This window comes from Festucalex cinctus, chromosome 9 (genome assembly GCF_051991245.1).
Source record: "Festucalex cinctus isolate MCC-2025b chromosome 9, RoL_Fcin_1.0, whole genome shotgun sequence".
In the NCBI taxonomy this organism is placed as follows: Eukaryota; Metazoa; Chordata; class Actinopteri; order Syngnathiformes; family Syngnathidae; genus Festucalex; species Festucalex cinctus.
Genome location: NC_135419.1, coordinates 28197902 through 28224085, shown reverse-complemented (window position 1 = coordinate 28224085; position 26184 = coordinate 28197902). Strand labels below are relative to the sequence as shown.

Genomic DNA, 26184 nt, shown 5'->3' with positions numbered 1-26184 from the left:
CAGCTAGAGCGACGAAAAATTGTAGACATATGTAACAGTCCAGGATGTACAAAAAAAGTCTCTTGGTGCCATGTGCTTAACCTAACAGGAAGTCCCCCAGGGGCCGGGCATCACATTTTGAGCTAAAAAAAAACTCCTCTTTAACGAAGCATTCCCGGTTGTACGTTTCACCTAGCACTATGATAATTTGCAGGCATACATAAGAGCCCATGATGTACAAAAAAGTATCTTGGAACCATGTGCTAAACCAAACAGGAAGTCTGCCATTTTGATTTATGATGGGATTTGTTGCCATTTTTTGTGGCCTTTTTCAGGGGTCATATTTTAACGAACCCCTCCTACAAAATTTATCCGACTGTCTTCAAACTTGGTGTGTTTCATCTTAAGATGTTTAAGATGCAAAGTAATCGAAAGTTTTTTATTTTGTAACACGCTGTTGCCATAGCAATGCATTGTTTGTCAAGTGCTGCTTTTTTTTTTTTATACACATGAAAACTCATGGAACTTTGCAAACACATCAGACTTGTCATGAACATGAATTTTCAGAGATTTATTGTGCAATTTGCAATAAATAGCGCCCTCTAGACCTTTTTATGAAGCATTTCCGATTGTATGATTATGCTAGACCTACAAAAAAGTATTATGTAGCCATTTGCCAAACCAAAGAGGAAGTCCGCTATTTTGATTTTATTTTGGGAATTATACATCATTTTTGGCCTTTTTCATTCAACTTTGCACAGACAAGGCATGGAAAAAACTAACATTTTAAATGGTCCTTGTTCCATGTAACAGTTGTCAAGTGCTGCTTTTTTTTTTTTTTTATACACATGAAAACTCATGAAACTTTGCAAACACATCAGACTTGTCATGAACATGAATTTTCAGAGATTTATTGTGCAATTTGCAATAAATAGCGCCCTCTAGACATTTTTATGAAGCATTTCCGATTGTATGATTATGCTAGACCTACAAAAAAGTATTATGTAGCCATTTGCCAAACTAAAGAGGAAGTCCGCTATTTTGATTTTATTTTGGGAATTATACATAATTTTTGGCCTTCTTCATTAAACTTTGCACAGACAAGGCATGGAAAAAACTAACATTTTAAATGGTCCTTGTTCCATGTAACAGTACCCCAACGTGCCAGTACCCTGACGTGCAAGTAACCCAACGTTGTGCTCAATAGCGCCCTCTATGCATTTTTATGGAGCATTTCCAATTGTATGATTCAAGCGATACACAACTAAAGATGACTTGACTTAGATTTGTGAAAACTGGGAGGCATACCTATTAGCTTAAGACCTACAAAAAGTATTCTGTAGCCGTATGCTAAACCTAAAAGGAAGTCCGCCATTTTGAATTTATTTTGGGAATTGCGCACCATATTTTGCGTTTTGATTAAACTTTGCACACACAAGGCTTGTCAAAAACATTTTAGATGGTCCTTGTCCTATTTGACAGTACCCCAACGTGCCAGTACCCCGACGTGCAAGTACCCCAACGTGGCACGCCTTTGCTGTAGCGATGCATTGTTTGCAAAGAATTTTTTTTTTTATATGATTCAGCTAGATGTGTGAATATTGGGAGGCATACCTATCAGCCGAATACCTCGACAAAGCATTCCATAGCAATGTGAACAAACATAAAAAGCATGGCAAAACATTTACAATTTAGACGGTTTCTTATGAAACAGTACCCTAACGTGCCAGTACCCCGACGTGCAAATACCCCAACGTGGCACGGGTTGCGAGGGCCCTTTATAGCTGCTCGCAGCTCTAGTTATTATTAGGGCCCGAGCAGCGACCGCTGCGAGGTCCCTATTGTTCCTGAAGGAATTCTTATTAGGGCCCGAGCAGCGACCGCTGCGAGGTCCCTATTGTTTTTCAAGGAATTCTTATTATTAGGGCCCGAGCAGCGACCGCTGCGAGGTCCCTATTGTTCCTGAAGGAATTCTTATTATTATTATTCTTCTTCTTCTTTGTTATTATTCTTTTCCGCAAACAACCACATTTTTGAGGCACTAAACATGAACGAAAACTCACCAAACTTTACACGCAGATCGGGTCTGGCGAAAAATTTGATATTTTAAAGTCGCCATACATGATAACAGAAAAATGGCTCTGTAGCGCCACCTACATAGGTTTAACGGATCCCTGTCCCGCTACGATTGTCCTATGGCTACGAAAATTGTGTGGCACCTGTAGCACATCCAGATGAACAAAAACCTCTTTGATATGTGTACCCTAAAATAGACAGGAAGTGAGGTATGAGTATTTGAATGTCCAATTTTGGCCCATTTTTGCACATTTACAGGGGTCATACTTTTGCCCGCTTCTCCTACACGGTTAACCCGATTGACTTCAAACTTGGGCTGTACCATCTCAACACCTGGGACAACATCATGGTAAAAAATCTAAAGTTTTTGACATACTATATGACGGTGGCGGGGCATCAAATTTACAGTTTCAAAATTCTTACTTAACGAAGCATTGCCGGTGGTACGTTTAATCTAGAGCTACGAAAATTGGTACACATATGTAACAGACTATGATCTACAAAAAAGCCTGTTGGTGCCATATGCTAAACCTAACAGGAAGTCCGCCAGAGGCGAGGCATCAAATTTTGTGTTTCAAAATTCTAACTTAATGAAGCATTCCCGGCTGTACATTTCACCTAGAGTTACCAATATTTGAAGACATATGTAACAGCCCTCAAGGTACAAAAAACTCTTTTTGAACCATATGCTAAACCGAACAGGAAGTCCGCCATTTTGATTTACTTTGGAACGTGTTGCCATTTTTTGGGCCATTTCATAGGGGTCTTATTTTAACGAACTCCTCCTACAGAGTTTATCCGATCATCTCCAAACTTGGTGTGATTCATCTTAAGATGTTGAAGATGAAAAGTTATTGAAAGCTTTTTATTTTGTCGCACGCTGTTGCCGTGGCATGCACAGTTTGCAAAGGAAAAAATTACTTCTTAATGAAGCATTCCCAGTTGTACGAAGCAGCTAGAGCTACGAAAATTTGGAGACAAATGTAACAGCCCACGATGTACAAAAAAGTCTCTTGGTGCCATGTGCTAAACCCAACAGGAAGTCCCGTAGGGGCCGGGCATCACATTTTGAGCTAAAAAACTCCTCTTTAACGAAGCATTCCCGGTTGTACGTTTCACCTAGCGCTATGATAATTTAGAGGCATACATAAGAGCCCACGATGTACAAAAAAGTCTCTTGGAACCATGTGCTAAACCAAACAGGAAGTCCGCCATTTTGATTTATGATGGGATTTGTAGACTTTTTTTGTGGCCTTTTTTAGGGGTCATATTTTAACTCCTCCTACAAAATTCATCCGACCATGTTCAAACTTGGTGTGTTTCATCTTAAGATGTTTAAGATGCAAATTTATCGAAAGTTTTTTATTTTGTCGCACGCTGCTGCTATAGCGATGCATTGGTTGCCAAGTAAAGCGCTGCTTTGTTTTTTTTTATCTATACATGTGTGAAAACTCGTGAAACTTTGCACACACATCAGACTTGTCATTAACATGAATTTTTAGAGATTTCTTGTGCAATTTGCAATAAATCGCACCCTCTATACATTTTTTATGGAGCATTTCCGATTGGATGATTCAAGCGCAAAATAACTAAAGATGACTTGACTTGACCTAGATTTGTGAAAACTCAGAGGCATACCTATTATATTATTATTATTTTTTGTACCTTACAAGATTATCTCTTGTGCCACATTAAACCCCTTTGCAGGCCTGAGCCAAACCACGGTCCATACATTTGATACCACTGCTTTATTTCAATGGTCAAGTACTTCATAACCACACCTACTTATGCTTGTCCTTGCATATATAGTAGACAACAAAGAGCTCTTTCAACAAAAGACATTTCCATCTACAAAGTCATACAAGGTAAGCACTCTATAAATTCTGCAATCACTACACTTCTATTCCTAAATTATCACTTCAAATACCAACAATGGTTAATACAGCTACAAATTTCTTGTATGTTTATGAAGTATGATACTGTATTTATTTCTACTCCTTTGCTTTTCTACAGAACATGAACAAATCAACAAGCAAATTCTCTTTTGATAAAGACCCTCTAATCATCTCCATACGCAAAGATTGCCAACTTTTTTCCGTAAGTATACAATACATAAACTAAACAGGACAACTTTCTCAATCATATACAGTATGCCATACATATATGTATTAAGTTCTCATTTATTAACAGGTTTGTTAAAGGCACCTTTAGTGTGTTTTTCTGTTTGTAATGTTTCTCCACGAGCACGTCTAGCCATTGATATCATGTAGAACACATATGCTAACCTTTTAGAGACAATTGAAGCTTACTTGCACAGTAGCCACTATCTTAACCACTTAATTCACATGTCTACTTGACAACTTATTACATGTAGTGAAATGGTACTTTGTGCATCTTATGCTTTTTTCTGAACACTGCTTTTCAACTCTTTCCTTAAAACCAATACATGCGGCACTGTTATACTGTATAAATATATATGTCCGTGTGTATATATAACCATTTATGTACCTGTCGTATCCTTACTTTTATTCATCATTTCATCACACAATCCTAAAACATTGCTTTTTGACCCAGAGGATTCAACTATACCATTTTTGCGTGTCTTATTACTTACTAGCTATATTATTTATTAACGGGCAAAAACTATGAATATAAGATCACCGTCAAATATTATGTCTGTAATATCCATATACAGTGCATTACATAATATGCATTTGTATTAAGACACTACCATGCTAAAAATATGCACACGACTGTTCTGTAAACTACACCTAAGACAACCAAACTTCACAGATCTAACATGATTCTTCATTCTTTTTTGTTCTACAGATGTATCAAATGCTGCCACACAGACAGAAGAAGCCACTGAGGACATGCACGAAGACGATGATCACAATATAACAGGACAGGTTAACCCCCCTGAAGTTTTAGCCCGCAGATCAAAGCGTCCTAGGACTAATTCATCCATGGAGGTTACATTATCCTAAGACAGACTATGTGCTAACCCAAACTCTTTGACCCCAAGGGATTCATCTGTCCCAGAAAACTTTTACACTAAAGAGTTTATCTGTCCTAGGGCGCTGTTAACCCCAGGTTAAAGTGTTATTTAATCTGTCCTGTTACAACAGCTATACATAAACAGCTGCATTCCTCTCCTGTTCCATCTCTCGCACTTCTTTCATCTCTTTTTCTCCTCTACTTATACCTATGCTTGCTCATGTGCTTTTTTCCCCTTTAGATGATGTCATTGGTTAGCCTGCTTCAAAGCTACATTTTTTCTTGAATAACTGTCACACATTTACTGTTTGCTGGACCCTACAAAACTGTCACAATACTTCACTATGTCATGAATACATATGTGTTGCACAGCGACACCACATTAAGAGTCATCAAAAAGCTTTTTATTTGATCACACACCATCTCTGTGCCATGCAATGTTTTCAAATAAACAGATGCTGGTTTTGAATATCAAACGAGCGACTTTTCATGAAACTTTGCACACACATCAGAAAGTCCACACTTTTGAATTTATTTTGGGAATTGTGCATCATTTTTGGCCTTTTACTGCACCTTTTTACACACAAGGCACGGCAAATGCATTTCTATTTTCCATGGTCCTTGTCTATTTAACAGTACCCCAACGTGCAAGTCCCCCGACTTGCATATACCCCAACGTGGCCCGGGTTGCGAGGGCCCTTTATAGCTGCTCGCAGCTCTAGTTAGGGCCCGAGCAGCGACCGCTGCGAGGTCCCTATTGTTCCTGAAGGAATTCTTATTATTATTCTTCTTCTTCTTCTTCTTTTTCTTTGTTATTATTCTTTTCCGCAAACAACCACATTTTTGAGGCACTAAACATGAACGAAAACTCACCAAACTTTACACGCAGATCGGGTCTGGCGAAAAATTTGATATTTTAAAGTCGCCATACATGATAACAGAAAAATGGCTCTGTAGCGCCACCTACATAGGTTTAACGGATCCCTGTCCCGCTACGATTGTCCTATGGCTACGAAAATTGTGTGGCACCTGTAGCACATCCAGATGAACAAAAACCTCTTTGATATGTGTACCCTAAAATAGACAGGAAGTGAGGTATGAGTATTTGAATGTCCAATTTTGGCCCATTTTTGCACATTTACAGGGGTCATACTTTTGCCCGCTTCTCCTACACGGTTAACCCGATTGACTTCAAACTTGGGCTGTACCATCTCAACACCTGGGACAACATCATGGTAAAAAATCTAAAGTTTTTGACATACTATATGACGGTGGCGGGGCATCAAATTTACAGTTTCAAAATTCTTACTTAACGAAGCATTGCCGGTGGTACGTTTAATCGAGAGCTACGAAAATTGGTACACATATGTAACAGACTATGATCTACAAAAAAGCCTGTTGGTGCCATATGCTAAACCTAACAGGAAGTCCGCCAGAGGCGAGGCATCAAATTTTGTGTTTCAAAATTCTAACTTAATGAAGCATTCCCGGCTGTACATTTCACCTAGAGTTACCAATATTTGAAGACATATGTAACAGCCCTCAAGGTACAAAAAACTCTTTTTGAACCATATGCTAAACCGAACAGGAAGTCCGCCATTTTGATTTACTTTGGAACGTGTTGCCATTTTTTGGGCCATTTCATAGGGGTCTTATTTTGACGAACTCCTCCTACAGAGTTTATCCGATCATCTCCAAACTTGGTGTGATTCATCTTAAGATGTTGAAGATGAAAAGTTATTGAAAGCTTTTTATTTTGTCGCACGCTGTTGCCGTGGCATGCACAGTTTGCAAAGGAAAAAAATACTTCTTAATGAAGCATTCCCAGTTGTACGAAGCAGCTAGAGCTACGAAAATTTGGAGACAAATGTAACAGCCCACGATGTACAAAAAAGTCTCTTGGTGCCATGTGCTAAACCCAACAGGAAGTCCCGTAGGGGCCGGGCATCACATTTTGAGCTAAAAAACTCCTCTTTAACGAAGCATTCCCGGTTGTACGTTTCACCTAGCGCTATGATAATTTAGAGGCATACATAAGAGCCCACGATGTACAAAAAAGTCTCTTGGAACCATGTGCTAAACCAAACAGGAAGTCCGCCATTTTGATTTATGATGGGATTTGTAGACTTTTTTTGTGGCCTTTTTTAGGAGTCATATTTTAACTCCTCCTACAAAATTCATCCGACCGTGTTCAAACTTGGTGTGTTTCATCTTAAGATGTTTAAGATGCAAATTTATCGAAAGTTTTTTATTTTGTCGCACGCTGCTGCTATAGCGATGCATTGGTTGCCAAGTAAAGTGCTGCTGTCACAGGAGTGGGGTGTTGAAGGCAGGACCCAAATGCAGGAGGCAACCAAAAAACAGGGCAAGGCAGGGATGCAGGTAAAAAAGGGGATTTAATTAACAAAAACTATAAACAAGGTACTATGAAAAAATTAACAAGATCAAAAAACAAACACAAGGCATGGCATGGCATGGAACACAGGGACAACAACAGGCACAACAGATACTATGACTCCACAAGAACCGAACGGAAAACAGGGGACTAAATACACACAGGCTAATGACAATGACTAGACACAGCTGGGCAAGACACAAGTGGCAGGGGAAGCTGATTGGTGGATACACTGGGAAGGGAAGAAACACTCAGGTGGACGTGGTTTGACATAACGGGACAAGGGAAGAAACAAGGAACACATGACAAACGACCAAAAGACAACAAAAACCCACCCCCACCAAACCAAAACATGACATAACCCCCCCCTCAAGGGACGGCTCCCAGACGTCCAACATAAAAAGTCCAAAAACAAGGGCGGGCGGAAGGGGGCACGGAGGAGGGCACACGGCCCACCCATCCGTCCCAGACAAAAAGCAGTTCAGGAGGGCGTCCTCGACGCCCGACAAGAGAGTCCCAGCGGGGCCAGTCAGGAGGGCGTCCTCGACGCCCGACAAGGAGCAGAGGTGGCGGCGGGGTGTTCGCCGCCAGATGAGGAGCAGGAGACGGGCGCTGGCCGGGCGCCGCCGGAACTGGTGCAGGCGATGGCGGCCGCTGGCCGAGCGCCGCCGGAACAGGTGCAGGCGATGGCGGCCGCTGGCCGGGCGCCGCCGGAACTGGTGCAGGCGGTGGCGGCCGCAATCCATGCGCCGCCGGACGAGGAACAGGAGGTGGCGGCCGCATTCCATGCGCCGCCTGACGAGGAACAGGAGGTGGCAGCCCAGGCGAAGCGGCCAGGGGCTGCGGCGGCGGCGGCCCAGGCGAAGCGGCCAGGGGCTGCGGCGGCAGCGGCCCAGGCGAAGCGGCCAGGGGCTGCGGCGGCAGCGGCCCAGGCGAAGCGGCCAGGGGCTGCGGCGGCAGCGGCCCAGGCGAAGCGGCCAGGGGCTGCGGCGGCAGCGGCCCAGGTGAAGCGGCCAGGGGCTGCGGCGGCAGCGGCCCAGGCGAAGCGGCCAGGGACTGCGGCGGCAGCGGCCCAGGCGAAGCGGCCAGGGACTGCGGCGGCAGCGGCCCAGGCGAAGCGGCCAGGGACTGCGGCGGCAGCGGCCCAGGCGAAGCGGCCAGGGACTGCGGCGGCAGCGGCCCAGGCGAAGCGGCCAGGGACTGCGGCGGCAGCGGCCCAGGCGAAGCGGCCAGGGGCTGCGGCGGCAGCGGCCCAGGCGAAGCGGCCAGGGGCTGCGGCGGCAGCGGCCCAGGCGAAGCGGCCAGGGGCTGCGGCGGCAGCGGCCCAGGCGAAGCGGCCTGGGGCTGCGGCGGCAGCGGCCCAGGCGACGCGGCCAGGGGCTGCGGCGGCAGCAGACAAGGTTCCGGAGCGAGAGGTTGCAGCAGACAAGGTTCAGGAGCGAGAGGCTGCAGCAGACGAGGTTCAGGAGCGAGAGGCTGCAGCAGACGAGGTTCAGGAGCGAGAGGCTCCAGCAGACAAGGTTCAGGAGCGAGAGGCTCCAGCAGACGAGGTACAGGAGCGAGAGGCTCCAGCAGACGAGGTTCAGGAGCGAGAGGCTCCAGCAGACGAGGTTCAGGAGCGAGAGGCTCCAGCAGACGAGGTTCAGGGACTTGAGGCCGGTCTGACCCGTCACTCCCGACGCCACGGAGCAAAGCCAGTACCTCCTTTAGCCCGGCAATGGCTCGGTCGCAGGCTTCAAGCCCCTCCTTCTGCCCGGCAATGGCTCGGTCGCTGGCCTCAAGCCCCTTCTTCGCCCAGGGCTCCCATTCCGCCATTGCCCCCGCTGGGTCCAGTTCTGGTGGAGTCATTCTGTCACAAGAGTGGGGTGTTGAAGGCAGGACCCAAATGCAGGAGGCAACCAAAAAACAGGGCAAGGCAGGGATGCAGGTAAAAAAGGGGATTTAATTAACAAAAACTATAAACAAGGTACTATGAAAAAATTAACAAGATCAAAAAACAAACACAAGGCATGGCATGGCATGGAACACAGGGACAACAACAGGCACAACAGATACTATGACTCCACAAGAACCGAACGGAAAACAGGGGACTAAATACACACAGGCTAATGACAATGACTAGACACAGCTGGGCAAGACACAAGTGGCAGGGGAAGCTGATTGGTGGATACACTGGGAAGGGAAGAAACACTCAGGTGGACGTGGTTTGACATAACGGGACAAGGGAAGAAACAAGGAACACATGACAAACGACCAAAAGACAACAAAAACCCACCCCCACCAAACCAAAACATGACAGCTGCTTTGTTTTTTTTTTATCTATACATGTGTGAAAACTCGTGAAACTTTGCACACACATCAGACTTGTCATTAACATGAATTTTTAGAGATTTCTTGTGCAATTTGCAATAAATCGCACCCTCTATACATTTTTTATGGAGCATTTCCGATTGGATGATTCAAGGGCAAAATAACTAAAGATGACTTGACTTGACCTAGATTTGTGAAAACTCAGAGGCATACCTATTATATTATTATTATTTTTTGTACCTTACAAGATTATCTCTTGTGCCACATTAAACCCCTTTGCAGGCCTGAGCCAAACCACGGTCCATACATTTGATACCACTGCTTTATTTCAATGGTCAAGTACTTCATAACCACACCTACTTATGCTTGTCCTTGCATATATAGTAGACAACAAAGAGCTCTTTCAACAAAAGACATTTCCATCTACAAAGTCATACAAGGTAAGCACTCTATAAATTCTGCAATCACTACACTTCTATTCCTAAATTATCACTTCAAATACCAACAATGGTTAATACAGCTACAAATTTCTTGTATGTTTATGAAGTATGATACTGTATTTATTTCTACTCCTTTGCTTTTCTACAGAACATGAACAAATCAACAAGCAAACTCTTTTTTGATAAAGACCCTCTAATCATCTCCATACGCAAAGATTGCCAACTTTTTTCCGTAAGTATACAATACATAAACTAAACAGGACAACTTTCTCAATCATATACAGTATGCCATACATATATGTATTAAGTTCTCATTTATTAACAGGTTTGTTAAAGGCACCTTTAGTGTGTTTTTCTGTTTGTAATGTTTCTCCACAAGCACGTCTAGCCATTGATATCATGTAGAACACATATGCTAACCTTTTAGAGACAATTGAAGCTTACTTGCACAGTAGCCACTATCTTAACCACTTAATTCACATGTCTCCTTGACAACTTATTACATGTAGTGAAATGGTACTTTGTGCGTCTTATGCTTTTTTCTGAACACTGCTTTTCAACTCTTTCCTTAAAACCAATACATGCGGCACTGTTATACTGTATAAATATATATGTCCGTGTGTATATATTTGTATATTCTTTCAAATAAACTCGTTTTGACACACACAGCCATTGAGTAACATGCAACACGACCACAACGTTTTGCACCAACACGTTACCTCTGCTATTTAGAATCATGGAATCTAACATGACTGATTTTCATTGAATGCTTTGTCATTACAGTATGCATGCATTGATCATGCTTTCAGTCGCAACGACTTATACCAGCGCAGCCTTGATCTTCATTCCCAAATGAACCAACTAGTCCATGTGACTCGAGTCAATCGAGCACTTGAAAAACAGATAGACTTCAAAACCAAGCTTGTGAAAGAACTCCAGACTGCATTGGATATAAAGGATGCATGTGATGCATTTGTCCGTGATGGTAAGCTATATGACATGGAAGACACACAAACACTAACACAGCAAGCATCCCCATCCTACACATTGTGTATAATGAATGACATGTTTGACAATGGACAATTTTACATTTTTTTGTTAATGCACGTTCCTTTTTTTCTGTTAGGAATATCTTGAAGGTAACATTGGACTGTTAACTAAAACACTGACTGATTATTGAGCCGCAATTTCTCAATGTATATAATGTGAATACATACTACACTTGATTACTTTCAAATGTGACTGATATCATGTAGCTATGCTGTGATCTTGCCCTCTTTCATCCACTGATAGACACTTCAAAGTTCTTTTTTTTCTGTATCTTCTCAAAATAACTGACATATTCATGGAAAAGATTGTATTTAAATTCTATCATTATTAATTACTATTATTATGTTTATGTCTTTGCCCCTGATTATGATGTTTCTATACCATAGATTTTTTTTTTAAAATTTTTTGGACATACTGTGACTTGACCTTTACAATACTAATTTTTACTAAGAAAAAATCAATCACACACCATAATATTTTATACTTATCCTGCATGTATCTGGACACACCATGCCAAATTTTACACTTACATAACCATTTATGTACCTGTCGTATCCTTACTTTTATTCATCATTTCATCACACAATCCTAAAACATTGCTTTTTGACCCAGAGGATTCAACTATACCATTTTTGCGTGTCTTATTACTTACTAGCTATATTATTTATTAACGGGCAAAAACTATGAATATAAGATCACCGTCAAATATTACGTCTGTAATATCCTTATACAGTGCATTACATAATATGCATTTGTATTAAGACACTACCATGCTAAAAATATGCACACGACTGTTCTGTAAACTACACCTAAGACAACCAAACTTCACAGATCTAACATGATTCTTCATTCTTTTTTGTTCTACAGATGTATCAAATGCTGCCACACAGACAGAAGAAGCCACTGAGGACATGCACGAAGACGATGATCACAATATAACAGGACAGGTTAACCCCCCTGAAGTTTTAGCCCGCAGGTCAAAGCGTCCTAGGACTAATTCATCCATGGAGGTTACATTATCCTAAGACAGACTATGTGCTAACCCAAACTCTTTGACCCCAAGGGATTCATCTGTCCCAGAAAACTTTTACACTAAAGAATTTATCTGTCCTAGGGCGCTGTTAACCCCAGGTTAAAGTGTTATTTAATCTGTCCTGTTACAACAGCTATACATAAACAGCTGCATTCCTCTCCTGTTCCATCTCTCGCACTTCTTTCATCTCTTTTTCTCCTCTACTTATACCTATGCTTGCTCATGTGCTTTTTTCCCCTTTAGATGATGTCATTGGTTAGCCTGCTTCAAAGCTACATTTTTTCTTGAATAACTGTCACACATTTACTGTTTGCTGGACCCTACAAAACTGTCACAATACTTCACTATGTCATGAATACATATGTGTTGCACAGCGACACCACATTAAAAGTCATCAAAAAGCTTTTTCTTTGATCACACACCATCTCTGTGCCATGCAATGTTTTCAAATAAACAGATGCTGGTTTTGAATATCAAACGAGCGACTTTTCATGAAACTTTGCACACACATCAGAAAGTCCACACTTTTGAATTTATTTTGGGAATTGTGCATAATTTTTGGCCTTTTACTGCACCTTTTTACACACAAGGCACGGCAAATGCATTTCTATTTTCCATGGTCCTTGTCTATTTAACAGTACCCCAACGTGCAAGTCCCCCGACTTGCATATACCCCAATGTGGCCCGGGTTGCGAGGGCCCTTTATAGCTGCTCGCAGCTCTAGTTCTTCTTTTTATTTGTTATTATTCTTTTCCGCAAACAATCACATTTTTGAGACACTAAACGTGAACGAAAACTCACCAAACTTTACACACACGTCAGGCCTGGCGAAAAATTTGATATTTTAAAGTCGCCATAGGTGATAACAGAAAAATGGCTCCATAGCGCCACCTACATAGGTTAAACAGATCCCTGGCCCGCTACGATTGTCCGACGGCTATGAAAATTGTGTGGCACCTGTAGCACATCCAGATGAACAAAAACCTCTTTGATGTGTGTACCCTAAAATAGACAGGAAGTGAGATATGAGTATTTAAATGTCCAATTTTGGCCAATTTTTGCACATTTACAGGGGTCATACTTTTGCCTGCTTCTCCTACACGGTTAATCCAATTGACTTCAAACTTGGGATGTACCATCTCAAGACCTGGGACAACACCATGGTAAAAAATCTAAAGTTTTCGAAATACTATATGACGGCGGTGGGGCATCAAATTTAGAGTTTCAAAACTCTTACTAAACGTAGTATTGCCGGTTGTATGTTTAACCTAGAGCTACGAAAATTGGTACACATATGTAACAGACTATGACCTACAAAAAAGTCTGTTGGTGCCATATGCTAAACCCAACAGGAAGTCCGCCAGAGGCGGGGCATCAAATTTGGAGTTTCAAAATTCTTACTTAATGAAGCATTCCCGGCTGTATGTTTCACCTAGAGTTACCAAAATTTAAAGACATATGTAACAGCCCTCAAGGTACAAAAAACTCTTTTTGAACCATATGCTAAACCTAACAGAAAGTCCACCATTTTGATTTACTTTGGAACGTGTTCCCATTTTTTTGGCCATTTCATAGGGGTCCTATTTTAACGAACTCCTCTTACAGAGTTTATCCGATCATCTTCAAACTTGGTGTGATTCATCTTAAGATGTTGAAGATGAAAAGTTATTGAAAGCTTTTTATTTCGCTGCACGCTGTTGTCGTGGCATGCACTTGTTTGCAAAGGAAAAAAATTCTTCTTAATGAAGAATTCTCAGTTGTACGAAGCAGCTAGAGCTACGAAAATTTGTAGACATATGTAACAGCCCACGATGTACAAAAAAGTCTCTTGCTGCTTTGTGCTAAACCCAACAGGAAGTCCCGCAAGGGCCGGGAATCACTTTTTGAGCTAAAAAACTCCTCTTTAACGAAGCATTCCCGGTTGTACCTTTCACCTAGCGCTATGATAATTTGGAGGCATACATAAGAGCCCACGATGTACAAAAAAGTCTTTTAGAACCATATGCTAAGCCAAACAGGAAGTCCGGCATTTTGATTTACTTTGCTATTTGTAGCCATTTTTTGGGGGCCTTTTATAGGCCTCATATTTTCTACAAAACTTATCAGATTGTCTTCATTCTTTGGCATGTTTCATCTGAAGTATTGCCGGTTATACGTTTAATCTAGAGCTACGAAAATTGGTACACATATGTAACAGACTATGATCTACAAAAAAGCCTGTTGGTGCCATATGCTAAACCTAACAGGAAGTCCGCCAGAGGCAGGGCATCAAATTTTGCATTTCAAAATTTTTACTTAATGAAGCATTTCCGGCTGTACGTTTCACCTAGAGTGACCAAAATTTGAAGACATATGAACAGCCCTCGAGGTACAAAAAACTCTTTTTGAACCATATGCTAAACCTAACAGGAAGTCTGCCATTTTGATTTACTTTGGAACATGTTGCCATTTTTTTGGCCATTTCATAGGGGTCTTATTTTAACGAACTCCTCCTACAGAGTTTATCCGATCATCTTCAAACTTGGTGTGATTCATCTTAAGATGTTGACGATGAAAAGTTATTGAAAGCTTTTTATTTCGTCGCACGCTGTTGTCGTGGCATGCACTGTTGGCAAAGGGAAAAAAAATCCTTCTTAATGCAGCGTTCCCAGTTGGACGAAGCAGCTCGAGCTACAAAAATTTGTAGACATATGTACACATTTGTCCACATATATATATTTACATATGCATGTAAAAAAATTATGTCAGGCTAAACTAAATGGTTGATTAGGCCCCACACATTTTCACCTTACCATACCCGGCCCTCTTTGCAAAAGGTTTGAACACTCCTGGCCTAAACCTAGGTGTATACTCAAACTATGCACGCACATAAAGCCTGGAACAAAATGTGTAATTTAGAGGGTTCTTGTTTTGTTTTTTGTATTCCTTATATTTCATGTCATTATACTTGACACACTATTTTTACTACTCACTGAATCAGTTATAAGAACATTTAATTGATACAATCCAATCACATCCTAGAGAATTGAAAACACATTCAATCATGAGGTTGTTAAGACACATTTACTTCTGTAGCACTTAACCACAAACAAGTTGCGACATCCCCTGATCTAACCCTCCAACCGGGCAAGGAAAAACTTTCAGGGGTCATATTTTAACGAACCCCTCCTACAAAATTTATCCGACTGTCTTCAAACTTGGTGTGTTTCATCTTAAGATGTTTAAGATGCAAAGTAATCGAAAGTTTTTTATTTTGTAACACGCTGTTGCCATAGCAATGCATTGTTTGTCAAATGCTGCTTTTTTTTTTTTATACACATGAAAACTCATGGAACTTTGCAAACACATCAGACTTGTCATGAACATGAATTTTCAGAGATTTATTGTGCAATTTGCAATAAATAGCGCCCTCTAGACCTTTTTATGAAGCATTTCCGATTGTATGATTATGCTAGACCTACAAAAAAGTATTATGTAGCCATTTGCCAAACCAAAGAGGAAGTCCGCTATTTTGATTTTATTTTGGGAATTCTACATCATTTTTGGCCTTTTTCATTCAACTTTGCACAGACAAGGCATGGAAAAAACTAACATTTTAAATGGTCCTTGTTCCATGTAACAGTTGTCAAGTGCTGCTTTTTTTTTTTTTTCATACACATGAAAACTCATGAAACTTTGCAAACACATCAGACTTGTCATGAACATGAATTTTCAGAGATTTATTGTGCAATTTGCAATAAATAGCGCCCTCTAGACATTTTTATGAAGCATTTCCGATTGTATGATTATGCTAGACCTACAAAAAAGTATTATGTAGCCATTTGCCAAACCAAAGAGGAAGTCCGCTATTTTGATTTTATTTTGGGAATTATACATAATTTTTGGCCTTCTTCATTAAACTTTGCACAGACAAGGCATGGAAAAAACTAACATTTTAAATGGTCCTTGTTCCATGTAACAGTACCCCAACGTGCCAGTACCCTGACGTGCAAGTAACCCAACGTTGTGCTCAATAGCGCCCTCTATGCATTTTTATGGAGCATTTCCAATTGTATGATTCAAGCGATACACAACTAAAGATGACTTGACCTAGATTTGTGAAAACTGGGAGGCATACCTATTAGCTTAAGACCTACAAAAAGTATTCTGTAGCCGTATGCTAAACCTAAAAGGAAGTCCGCCATTTTGAATTTATTTTGGGAATTGCGCACCATATTTTGCGTTTTGATTAAACTTTGCACACACAAGGCTTGTCAAAAACATTTTAGATGGTCCTTGTCCTATTTGACAGTACCCCAACGTGCCAGTACCCCGACGTGCAAGTACCCCAACGTGGCACGCCTTTGCTGTAGCGATGCATTGTTTGCAAAGAATTTTTTTTTTTATATGATTCAGCAAGATGTGTGAATATTGGGAGGCATACCTATCAGCCGAATACCTCGACAAAGCATTCCATAGCAATGTGAACAAACACAAAAAGCATGGCAAAACATTTACAATTTAGATGGTTTCTTATGAAACAGTACCCTAACGTGCCAGTACCCCGACGTGCAAATACCCCAACGTGGCACGGGTTGCGAGGGCCCTTTATAGCTGCTCGCAGCTCTAGTTATTCTTCTTCTTCTTCTTCTTTTTCTTTGTTATTATTCTTTTCCGCAAACAACCACATTTTTGAGGCACTAAACATGAACGAAAACTCACGAAACTTTACACGGAGATCGGGCCTGGCGAAAAATTTGATATTTTAAAGTCGCCATACATGATACATGAAAAATGGCTCTGTAGCGCCACCTACATAGGTTTAACGGATCCCTGTCCCGCTACGATTGTCCTATGGCTACGAAAATTGTGTGGCACCTGTAGCACATCCAGATGAACAAAAACCTCTTTGATATGTGTACCCTAAAATAGACAGAAAGTGAGGTACGAGTATTTGAATGTCCAATTTTGGCCCATTTTTGCACATTTACAGGGGTCATACTTTTGCCCGCTTCTCCTACACGGTTAACCCGATTGACTTCAAACTTGGGCTGTACCATCTCAACACCTGGGACAACATCATGGTAAAAAATCAAAAGTTTTTGACATACTATATGACGGTGGCGGGGCATCAAATTTACAGTTTCAAAATTCTTACTTAACAAAGCATTGCCGTGGTACGTTTAATTGAGAGCCACGAAAATTGGTACACATATGTAACAGACTATGATCTACAAAAAACTCTTTTTGAACCATATGCTAAACCGAACAGGAAGTCCGCCATTTTGATTTACTTTGGAACGTGTTGCCATTTTTTGGGCCATTTCATAGGGGTCTTATTTTAACGAACTCCTCCTACAGAGTTTATCCGATCATCTCCAAACTTGGTGTGATTCATCTTAAAATGTTGAAGATGAAAAGCTATTGAAAGCTTTTTATTTCGTCGCACGCTATTGCCCTGGCATGCACAGTTTGCAAAGGAAAAAATTCCCTCTTAATGAAGCATTCACAGTTGTACGAAGCAGCTCGAGCTACGAAAATTTGGAGACAAATTTAACAGCCCACAATGTACAAAAAAGTCTCTTGGTGCCATGTGCTAAACCCAACAGGAAGTCCCGTAAGGGCCGGTCATCACATTTTGAGGTAAAAAACTCCTCTTTAACGAAGCATTCCCGGTTGTACGTTTCACCTAGCGCTATGATAATTTAGAGGCATACATAAGAGCCCACGATGTACAAAATAGTCTCTTGGAACCATCTTCCAAAACAAACAGGAAGTCCGCCATTTTGATTTACGTTGGGATTTGTAGCCATTTTTTGTGGCCTTTTTTAGGGGTCATATTTTAACGAATTCCTCCTACAAAATTCATCCGACTGTCTTCAAACTTGGTGTGCTTCATCTTAAGATGTTTAAGATACAAAGTTATCGAAAGTTATTTATTTTGTCCCACACCGTTTCATGGCGATGCATTGTTTGCCAAGTAAAATGCTGCTTTTTTTTTTGGTCTAAACATGTGCAAAAACTCATGAAACTTTACACACACATCAGGCTTGTCATAAGCATGAATATTTTAGAGATTTCTTATTAAATTTGCAATAAATGCTTCAATAGCGCCCTCTAGACATTTTTATGAAGTCTTTCCGATTATATGATTCAGCTAGATGTGTGAATATTGGCAGGCATGCCTAATATATTCAAAAAGTATTCTATATAGCCATGTGCCAATCCATTTTGATTTAATTTTGTTAATTGTGCATCATTTTTGGCCTTTCCATGAAACTTTACAAACACAAAGCATGGCAAAAACTTTTAAAATTTAGATGGTTTCCTATTTGACAGTGCCCCAGCATGCCAGTACCCCGACGTGCAAATACCCCAACGTGGCCCGGGTTGCGAGGGCCCTTTATAGCTGCTCGCAGCTCTAGTTATTATTATTATTAGGGCCCGAGCAGCGACCGCTGCGAGGTCCCTATTGTTTTTGTAAAAATTATTATTATTATTATTATTATTATTATTATTATTATTCTTTATTCTCCGCAAACGATCGCGATTTTGGGTACCTAAACATTCACGAAAACTCACCGAACTTTGCACACTCCTCAGGCCCGGCGAAAAATTTGATATTATTAAGTCGTCATAACAATGCGACTCGATAGCGCCCCCTAGCGTAGAAAAATAAAAACCAAGCCCGGCACGTTTGAGCTAGACTAGAGCAACAAAAATTGGCAGGCACGTGTAGCACCCCGAGACGCACAAAAAAGTCTATTGGGACCATGTAGCTAAAATGTACAGGAAGTGAGCTATGAATTTTTTTATGTCCAATTTTGGCCTATTTTGGCACATTCACTGTGGTCATGCTTTTTCCCCCTATGCAAACATTTTTCATCCCATTGACTTCAAACTTGGCATTTATCATCTCAAGACCTAAGAGAACAGCTGGGCAAAAAGTCTTGCCTTTTCGAAATACTATATGACGGGGGCGGGGCATCAAATATTGCCTTTAAAATTTCATTTGTCAAGAAAGAGCAAATGCTGAATAACTCCCATGTACAAGCTCCAAAAAATCTCAAAGTTCTCAGGCAACGTAATAGTCACGGCCTGAAAACATCTATATGATAAAATTCAGTTCTACATATAGCGCCACCTAGTGGTTACAATAAATGTCATACTTTACGTTTTTAGCTACTGTGCTGAGCTCGTTGAAGGGATCCAGTTGAAAATTGGTCAGAAAAGCCTTAAGATGTTGATGATGCCCCACACCGAATATTGTAACTTTTCGCCAAAGGGCGTGGCCGCTACGGTGACGCAAAGTCTGAAGATTTTTCGTGACAATAAAAGCTGCATTAACCTGACCGAGATGATCCTATCTTCTCAAAATTTCACACATTTGATGAGAGTCCAGCTCTAAAGACATCTACTAACTTACATTTCATCTAAGTGATAGTGCCACCTAGTGGCAATTTTTTTTCTTACGAATTTTCTTCTACGTTTTTCTCCAAACACGTTAACTGGACCTACCTCATATTTGCTCAGATGAGGGTTTCGGCCTTCATGATGTCACAACACGAAGTTTGTGAGTTTTCGCGAATTGCTGTGGGCGTGGCTAAGCGCTGTTCGCCAAGAAAACAACGCCAGTTTTGAGGGTCTAAACATGCACAGAAACTCCTGAAACTTGGCACACACATCTGGCCTGGTAAAATGAGCAATATTTTATTGTTGATTGTGCTATTTTTAAAAAAATGACTCAATAGCGCCCCCTCGAAATTTTTAACGAAGCAGCCCCGGTTGTACGTTTAAGCAAGAACGACGAATATTTTTAGGTGTATGAGAGAGCCCAAGACCTACAAAAAAAGTCTCTTGTACCCATATGCTAAAATGAACAGGAAGTGAGCTACGAATTTTTGAATGTCCCATTTTTGACGATTTTTGCACATTCACAGGGGGCAGACTTTTGCCCACTTCTCCTACACGTTTCATCCGACTGAGTTAAGACTTGGCCTGGACCATGTCAAGACCTGAGCCAACGACAGGGGGGAAAATTTTGACTCTTCGAAATACTATATGATGAGGGCGGGGCATCAAAATGTGTGTTTCGCAATGAAAAAGGATATGCTTGATAACTCCCCGGTACATGCTCCAAAAAATCCCAAACTTGACATGTATGTTTATCGTCAAGGCCTGAAGTTATCTCTATGACAACATTCAGTTATATATGCAGCGCCACCTAGCCCTTGAGGCATGAAAAAAAAATACCCCACATACGGTATTTTGTACAAAAAATGTAAACTCATTCTAAGTGTGATAACTAAGTCATTTATGAATATTCTTTTAGTTTCCACCACTCAAAATGTTCACTGGCATCAGACTTATCCAAACATATATATATTTTTATTTATTTTTGATAGCCTCTATGGACATTAAAAGCAATATCGTGAATGAAGGATATGCTTAATAACTCCACGGTACATGCTCCAAAAAAAATCCCACACTTGACATGTATGCTTATAATCAAGGCCTGAAGGTATCTCTATGACAACATTCAGTTATAAATACAGCGCCACCTAGCCCTTGAGGCTTATATATAAAAAATAAAATAAAATACCCCACATACGGTATTTTGTACAAAAAATGTACACTCATTCTAAGTGTGATAACTAAGTCATTTATGAATATTCTTTTAGTTTCCACCACTCAAATTGTTCACTGGCTTCACACCGATCCAAACGTATGTACGTTTCCATTTTGTTTTATTCATTTTTGATTGCCCCTTTGGACAATAAAAGTAACATTGTGCAATGAGTACAACGAGCGATGATGTGTATATACACTTTTACAAAAAAATACCAATCAGGGCAACTCATTGCCTAAAAATAAAAAAGGACGCTGATTTTTGCAGGTCTTAACAATCACCAAAACCCGTTGAGCTTAACACACACACTGGCAAAAAATATTCTACATGTAAACGTTTATTATGCCATTTTCAAAGAAATTTTGCTTCCAATATGCCAGTACCCCAACGTGCCAGTACCCCAACGTGCAAGTACCCCAACGTGCAAGGACCCCAACGTGGCCCGGGCTGCGAGGGCCCTTTATAGCTGCTCGCAGCTCTAGTTATTATTATTATTATTATTATTATTATTATTATTATTATTATTCTTTATTCTCCGCAAACGATCGCGATTTTGGGTACCTAAACATTCACGAAAACTCACCGAACTTTGCACACTCCTCAGGCCCGGCGAAAAATTTGATATTATTAAGTCGTCATAACAATGCGACTCGATAGCGCCCCCTAGCGTAGAAAAATAAAAACCAAGCCCGGCACGTTTGAGCTAGAGCAACAAAAATTGGCAGGCACGTGTAGCACCCCGAGACGCACAAAAAAAGTCTATTGGGACCATGGAGCTAAAATGTACAGGAAGTGAGCTATGAATTTTTTAATGTCCAATTTTGGCCTATTTTGGCACATTCACTGTGGTCATGCTTTTTCCCCCTTTGCAAACATTTTTCATCCAATTGACTTCAAACTTGGCATTTATCATCTCAAGACCTGAGAGAACAACTGGGCAAAACATCTTGCCTTTTTGAAATACTATATGACGGGGGCGGGGCATCAAATATTGCCTTTAAAATTTCATTTGTCCAGAAAGAGCAAATGCTTAATAACTCCCATGTTCAAGCTCCAAAAAATCTCAAACTTCTCAGGCAACGTAATAGTCACGGCCTGAACACATCTATATGATAAAATTCAGTTATACATATAGCGCCACCTAGTGGTTACAATAAATGTCATACTTTACGTTTTTAGCTACTGTGCTGAGCTCGTTGAAGGGATCCAGTTGAAAATTGGTCAGAAAAGCCTTAAGATGTTGATCATGCCCCACACCGAATATTGTAACTTTTCGCCAAAGGGCGTGGCCGCTACGGTGATGCAAAGTCTGAAGATTTTTCGTGAAAATAAAAGCTGCATTAACTTGACCGAGATGATCCTATCTTCTCAAAATTTCACACATTTGATGAGAGTCCAGCCCTAAAGACATCTACTAACTTATATTTCATCTAACTGATAGCGCCACCTAGTGGCAATTTTTTTTCTTACGAATTTTCTTCTACGTTTTTCTCCAAACACGTTAACTGGACCTACCTCATATTTGCTCAGATGAGGGTTTCGGCCTTCATGATGTCACAACACGAAGTTTATGAGTTTTCGCGAATTGCTGTGGGCGTGGCTAAGCGCTGTTCGCCAAGAAAACAACGCCAGTTTTGAGGGTCTAAACATGCACAGAAACTCATGAAACTTGGCACACACATCTGGCCTGGTAAAATGAGCAATATTTTATTGTTGATTGTGCTATTTTTACAAAAATGACTCAATAGCGCCCCCTAGAAATTTTTAACGAAGCAGCCCCGGTTATACGTTTAAGCAAGAACGACGAATATTTTTAGGTATATGAGGGAGCCCAAGACCTACAAAAAAGTCTCTTGGACCCATATGCTAAAATGAACAGGAAGTGAGCTACGAATTTTTGAATGTCCCATTTTTGACGATTTTTGCACATTTACAGGGGGCAGACTTTTGCCCACTTCTACACGTTTCATCCGACTCAGTGAAGACTTGACCTGGACCATGTCAAGACCTGAGCCAACGACAGGGGGAAAAATCTTGACTTTTCGAAATACTATATGATGAAGGCGGGGCATCAAAATTTGTGTTTCGCACTGAAAAAGGATATGCTTAATAACTCCCCGGTACATGCTCCAAAAAATCCCAAACTTGACATGTATGTTTATAGTCAAGGCCTGAAGCTATCTATATGACAACATTCAGTTATATATGCAGCGCCACCTAGCCCTTGAGGCATGAAAAAAAAAATACCCCACTTACGGTATTTTTACAAAAATTGTAAACTCATTCTCAGTGTGATAACTAAGTCATTTATGAATATTCTTTTACTTTCCACCACTCAAAATGTTCACTGGCATCAGACCTATCCAAACATACGTATTTTTTATTTAGTTTTATTTATTTTTGATAGCCTCTATGGACGTTAAAAGCAGTATCTCTGAATGAAGGATATGCTTAATTAATAACTCCCCGGTGCATGCTTCAAAAAATCCCAAACTTGACATGTATATTTATAGTCAAGGCGTGAAGGTATCTCTATGACAAAATTCAGTTATAAATACAGCGCCACCTAGTCCTTGAGGCATAAAAAAAAAAAAAAAAACTCCACTTACGGTATTTTGTACAAAATTTGTGAACTCATTGTAAGTGTAATAACTAAGTCATTTATGAATATTCTTTTACTTTTTCCACTACTCAAGATGTTCACTCGTATCAGACCGATCCAAACATATGTACTTTATTTTGTTTTATTTATTTTTGATAGCCTCTATAGACAATAAAAGCAACATCGTGCAATGAGTACGAGCGATGACGGGTATATATACTTTTGCAAAAAATACCAATCAGGTCAACTCATTCCCTAAAAATAAAAAAGGACGCTGATTTTTGCAGATCTTAACAATCACCAAACCCCATTGAGCTTGACACACACATCACACCTGGCAAAAAAAATCCACATGTAAAGGTTTATCATGCCATGTTAAAAGAAATTTTGCTCCTAATGTGCCAGTACCCCAATGTGCCAGTACCCCAACGTGCAAGTACCCCAACGTGCAAATACTCCAATGTGGCCCGGGCTGCGAGGGGCCTTTTCGCTGCTCGCAGCTCTAGTTATTCTTCTTCTTCTTCTTTTTCTTTGTTATTATTCCTTTCCGCAAACAACCACATTTTTGAGGCACTAAACATGAACGAAAACTCACCAAACTTTACACGCAGATCGGGCCTGGTGAAAAATTTGATATTTTAAAGTCGCCATACATGATAACAGAAAAATGGCTCTGTAGCGGCACCTACATAGGTTTAACGGATCCCTGTCCCGCTACGATTGTCCTATGGCTACGAAAATTGTGTGGCACCTGTAGCACATCCAGATGAACAAAAACCTCTTTGATATGTGTACCCTAAAATAGACAGGAAGTGAGGTATGAGTATTTGAATGTCCAATTTTGGCCCATTTTTGCACATTTACAGGGGTCATACTTTTGCCCGCTTCTCCTACACGGTTAAGCCGATTGACTTCAAATTTGGGCTGTACCATCTCAACACCTGGGACAATATCATGGTAAAAAATCTAAAGTTTTTGACATACTATATGACGGTGGCGGGGCATCAAATTTACAGTTTCAAAATTCTTACTTAACGAAGCATTGCGGTGGTACGTTTAATCTAGAGCTACGAAAATTGGTACACATATGTAACAGACTATGATCTACAAAAAAGCCTGTTGGTGCCATATGCTAAACCTAACAGGAAGTCCGGCAGAGGCGAGGCATCAAATTCTTACTTAATGAAGCATTCCCGGCTGTACATTTCACCAAGAGTTACCAAAATTTGAAGACATATGTAACAGCCCTCAAGGTACAAAAAACTCTTTTTGAAGCATATGCTAAACCGAACAGGAAGTTCGCCATTTTGATTTACTTTGGAACGCGTTGCCATTTTTTGGGCCATTTCATAGGGGTCATATTTTAACGAACTCCTCCTACAGAGTTTATCCGATCATCTCCAAACTTGGTGTGATTCATCTTAAGATGTTGAAGATGAAAAGTTATTGAAAGCTTTTTATTTCGTCGCACACTGTTGCCGTGGCATGCACTTGTTTGCAAAGGAAAAAAGATCCTTCTTAATGAAGCATTCCCAGTTGTACGAAGCAGCTAGAGCTACGGAAATTTGGAGACATATGTAACAGCCCACGATGTACAAAAAAAGTCTCTTGGTGCCATGTACTAAACCCAACAGGAAGTCCCCCATTTTGTGCAAAAAAAAAATAACAACTCCTCTTTAACGAAGCATTCACGGTTGTACGTTTCACCTAGAGCTATGATAATTTGGAGGCATACATAAGAGCCCACGATGTACAAAAAAAGTCTCTTGGAACCATATGCTAAACCAAACAGGAAGTCTGACATTTTGATTTGTCTGACATTTTGATTTACTTTGGTATTTGCAGTTGTACGAAGCAGCTAGAGCTACGAAAATTTGTAGACATATGTAACAGTCCAGGATGTACAAAAAAGTCTCTTGGTGCCATGTGCTAAACCCAACATGAAGTCCCGCAGGGGCCGGGCATCACATTTTGAGCTAAAAAACTCCTCTTTAACGAAGCATTCCCGGTTGTACGTTTCACCTAGCGCTATGATAATTTGCAGGCATACATAAGAGCCCACGATGTACAAAAAAAGTCTCTTGGAACCATGTGCTAAACCAAACTGGAAGTCCGACATTTTGATTTACGATGGGATTTGTTGCCATTTTTTGTGGCCTTTTTCAGGGGTCATATTTTAACGAACTCCTCCTACAAAATTCTTCCGACTGTCTTCAAACTTTGTGTGTTTCATCTTAAGATGTTTAAGATGCAAAGTTATCGAAAGTTTTTTATTTTGTCACACGCTGTTGCCATAGCAATGCATTGTTTGCCAAGTTCTGCTTTTTTTTTTTTTTTATCTATACATGTGTGAAAACTCATGAAACTTTGCACACACATCAGCCTTGTCATGAACAAGAATTTATAGAGATTTATTGTGCAATTTGCAAAAAATAGCGCCCTCTAGACATTTTTATGAAGCATTTCCGATTTTATGATTATGCTAGATTTATGAAAATTAGGACAGACCCCTATCAGCCTAAGACCTACAAAAAAGTATTATGTAGCCATTTGCCAAACCAAAGAGGAAGTCCGCTATTTTGATTTTATTTGGGGAATTATACATCATTTTTGGCCTTTTTCATTAAACTTTGCACAGACAAGGCATGGAAAAAACTAACATTTTAAATGGTCCTTTTTCCATGTAACAGTACC

The 26184-nt window shown here is 40.5% G+C and overlaps 1 protein-coding gene and 1 long non-coding RNA gene across 4 annotated transcripts in view; one reads left to right on the top strand and one right to left on the bottom strand.

The window, feature by feature from the left end:
• The window catches only part of LOC144025930 (uncharacterized), a 222068-nt gene that overhangs the window by 163122 nt on the left and 32762 nt on the right, over window positions 1-26184 (bottom strand). The gene's annotated exons all lie outside the window — the stretch shown is intronic.
• LOC144026024 (uncharacterized) lies at window positions 3358-12752 on the top strand. 3 transcript variants are annotated; one of them, XM_077532494.1, is made up of 4 exons: window positions 3358-3920; window positions 4069-4152; window positions 10981-11182; window positions 12115-12752. In XM_077532494.1, exons 1-4 carry the CDS (start codon window positions 3843-3845, stop codon window positions 12270-12272), a joined length of 522 nt encoding a protein of 173 aa, XP_077388620.1. In that variant the 5' UTR covers window positions 3358-3842; the 3' UTR covers window positions 12273-12752. The 3 variants fall into 3 exon arrangements, 2 of the variants coding, with proteins under 2 accessions (XP_077388620.1, XP_077388619.1); XM_077532493.1 differs by lacking the exons at window positions 3358-3920; window positions 4069-4152 and adding exons at window positions 9959-10197; window positions 10346-10429; XR_013285025.1 differs by lacking the exons at window positions 10981-11182; window positions 12115-12752 and adding an exon at window positions 4885-5002.

Excerpts from the sequence above, each read along its gene's own strand:
- LOC144026024 (XM_077532494.1), top strand. The coding sequence starts at position 3,843 with ATGCTTGTCCTTGCATATATAGTAGACAACAAAGAGCTCTTTCAACAA. Across the intron at positions 3,921-4,068 it reads CATCTACAAAGTCATACAAG|AACATGAACAAATCAACAAG; the intron begins GTAAGCACTCTA and ends GCTTTTCTACAG. Across the intron at positions 11,183-12,114 it reads TGATGCATTTGTCCGTGATG|ATGTATCAAATGCTGCCACA; the intron begins GTAAGCTATATG and ends TTTGTTCTACAG.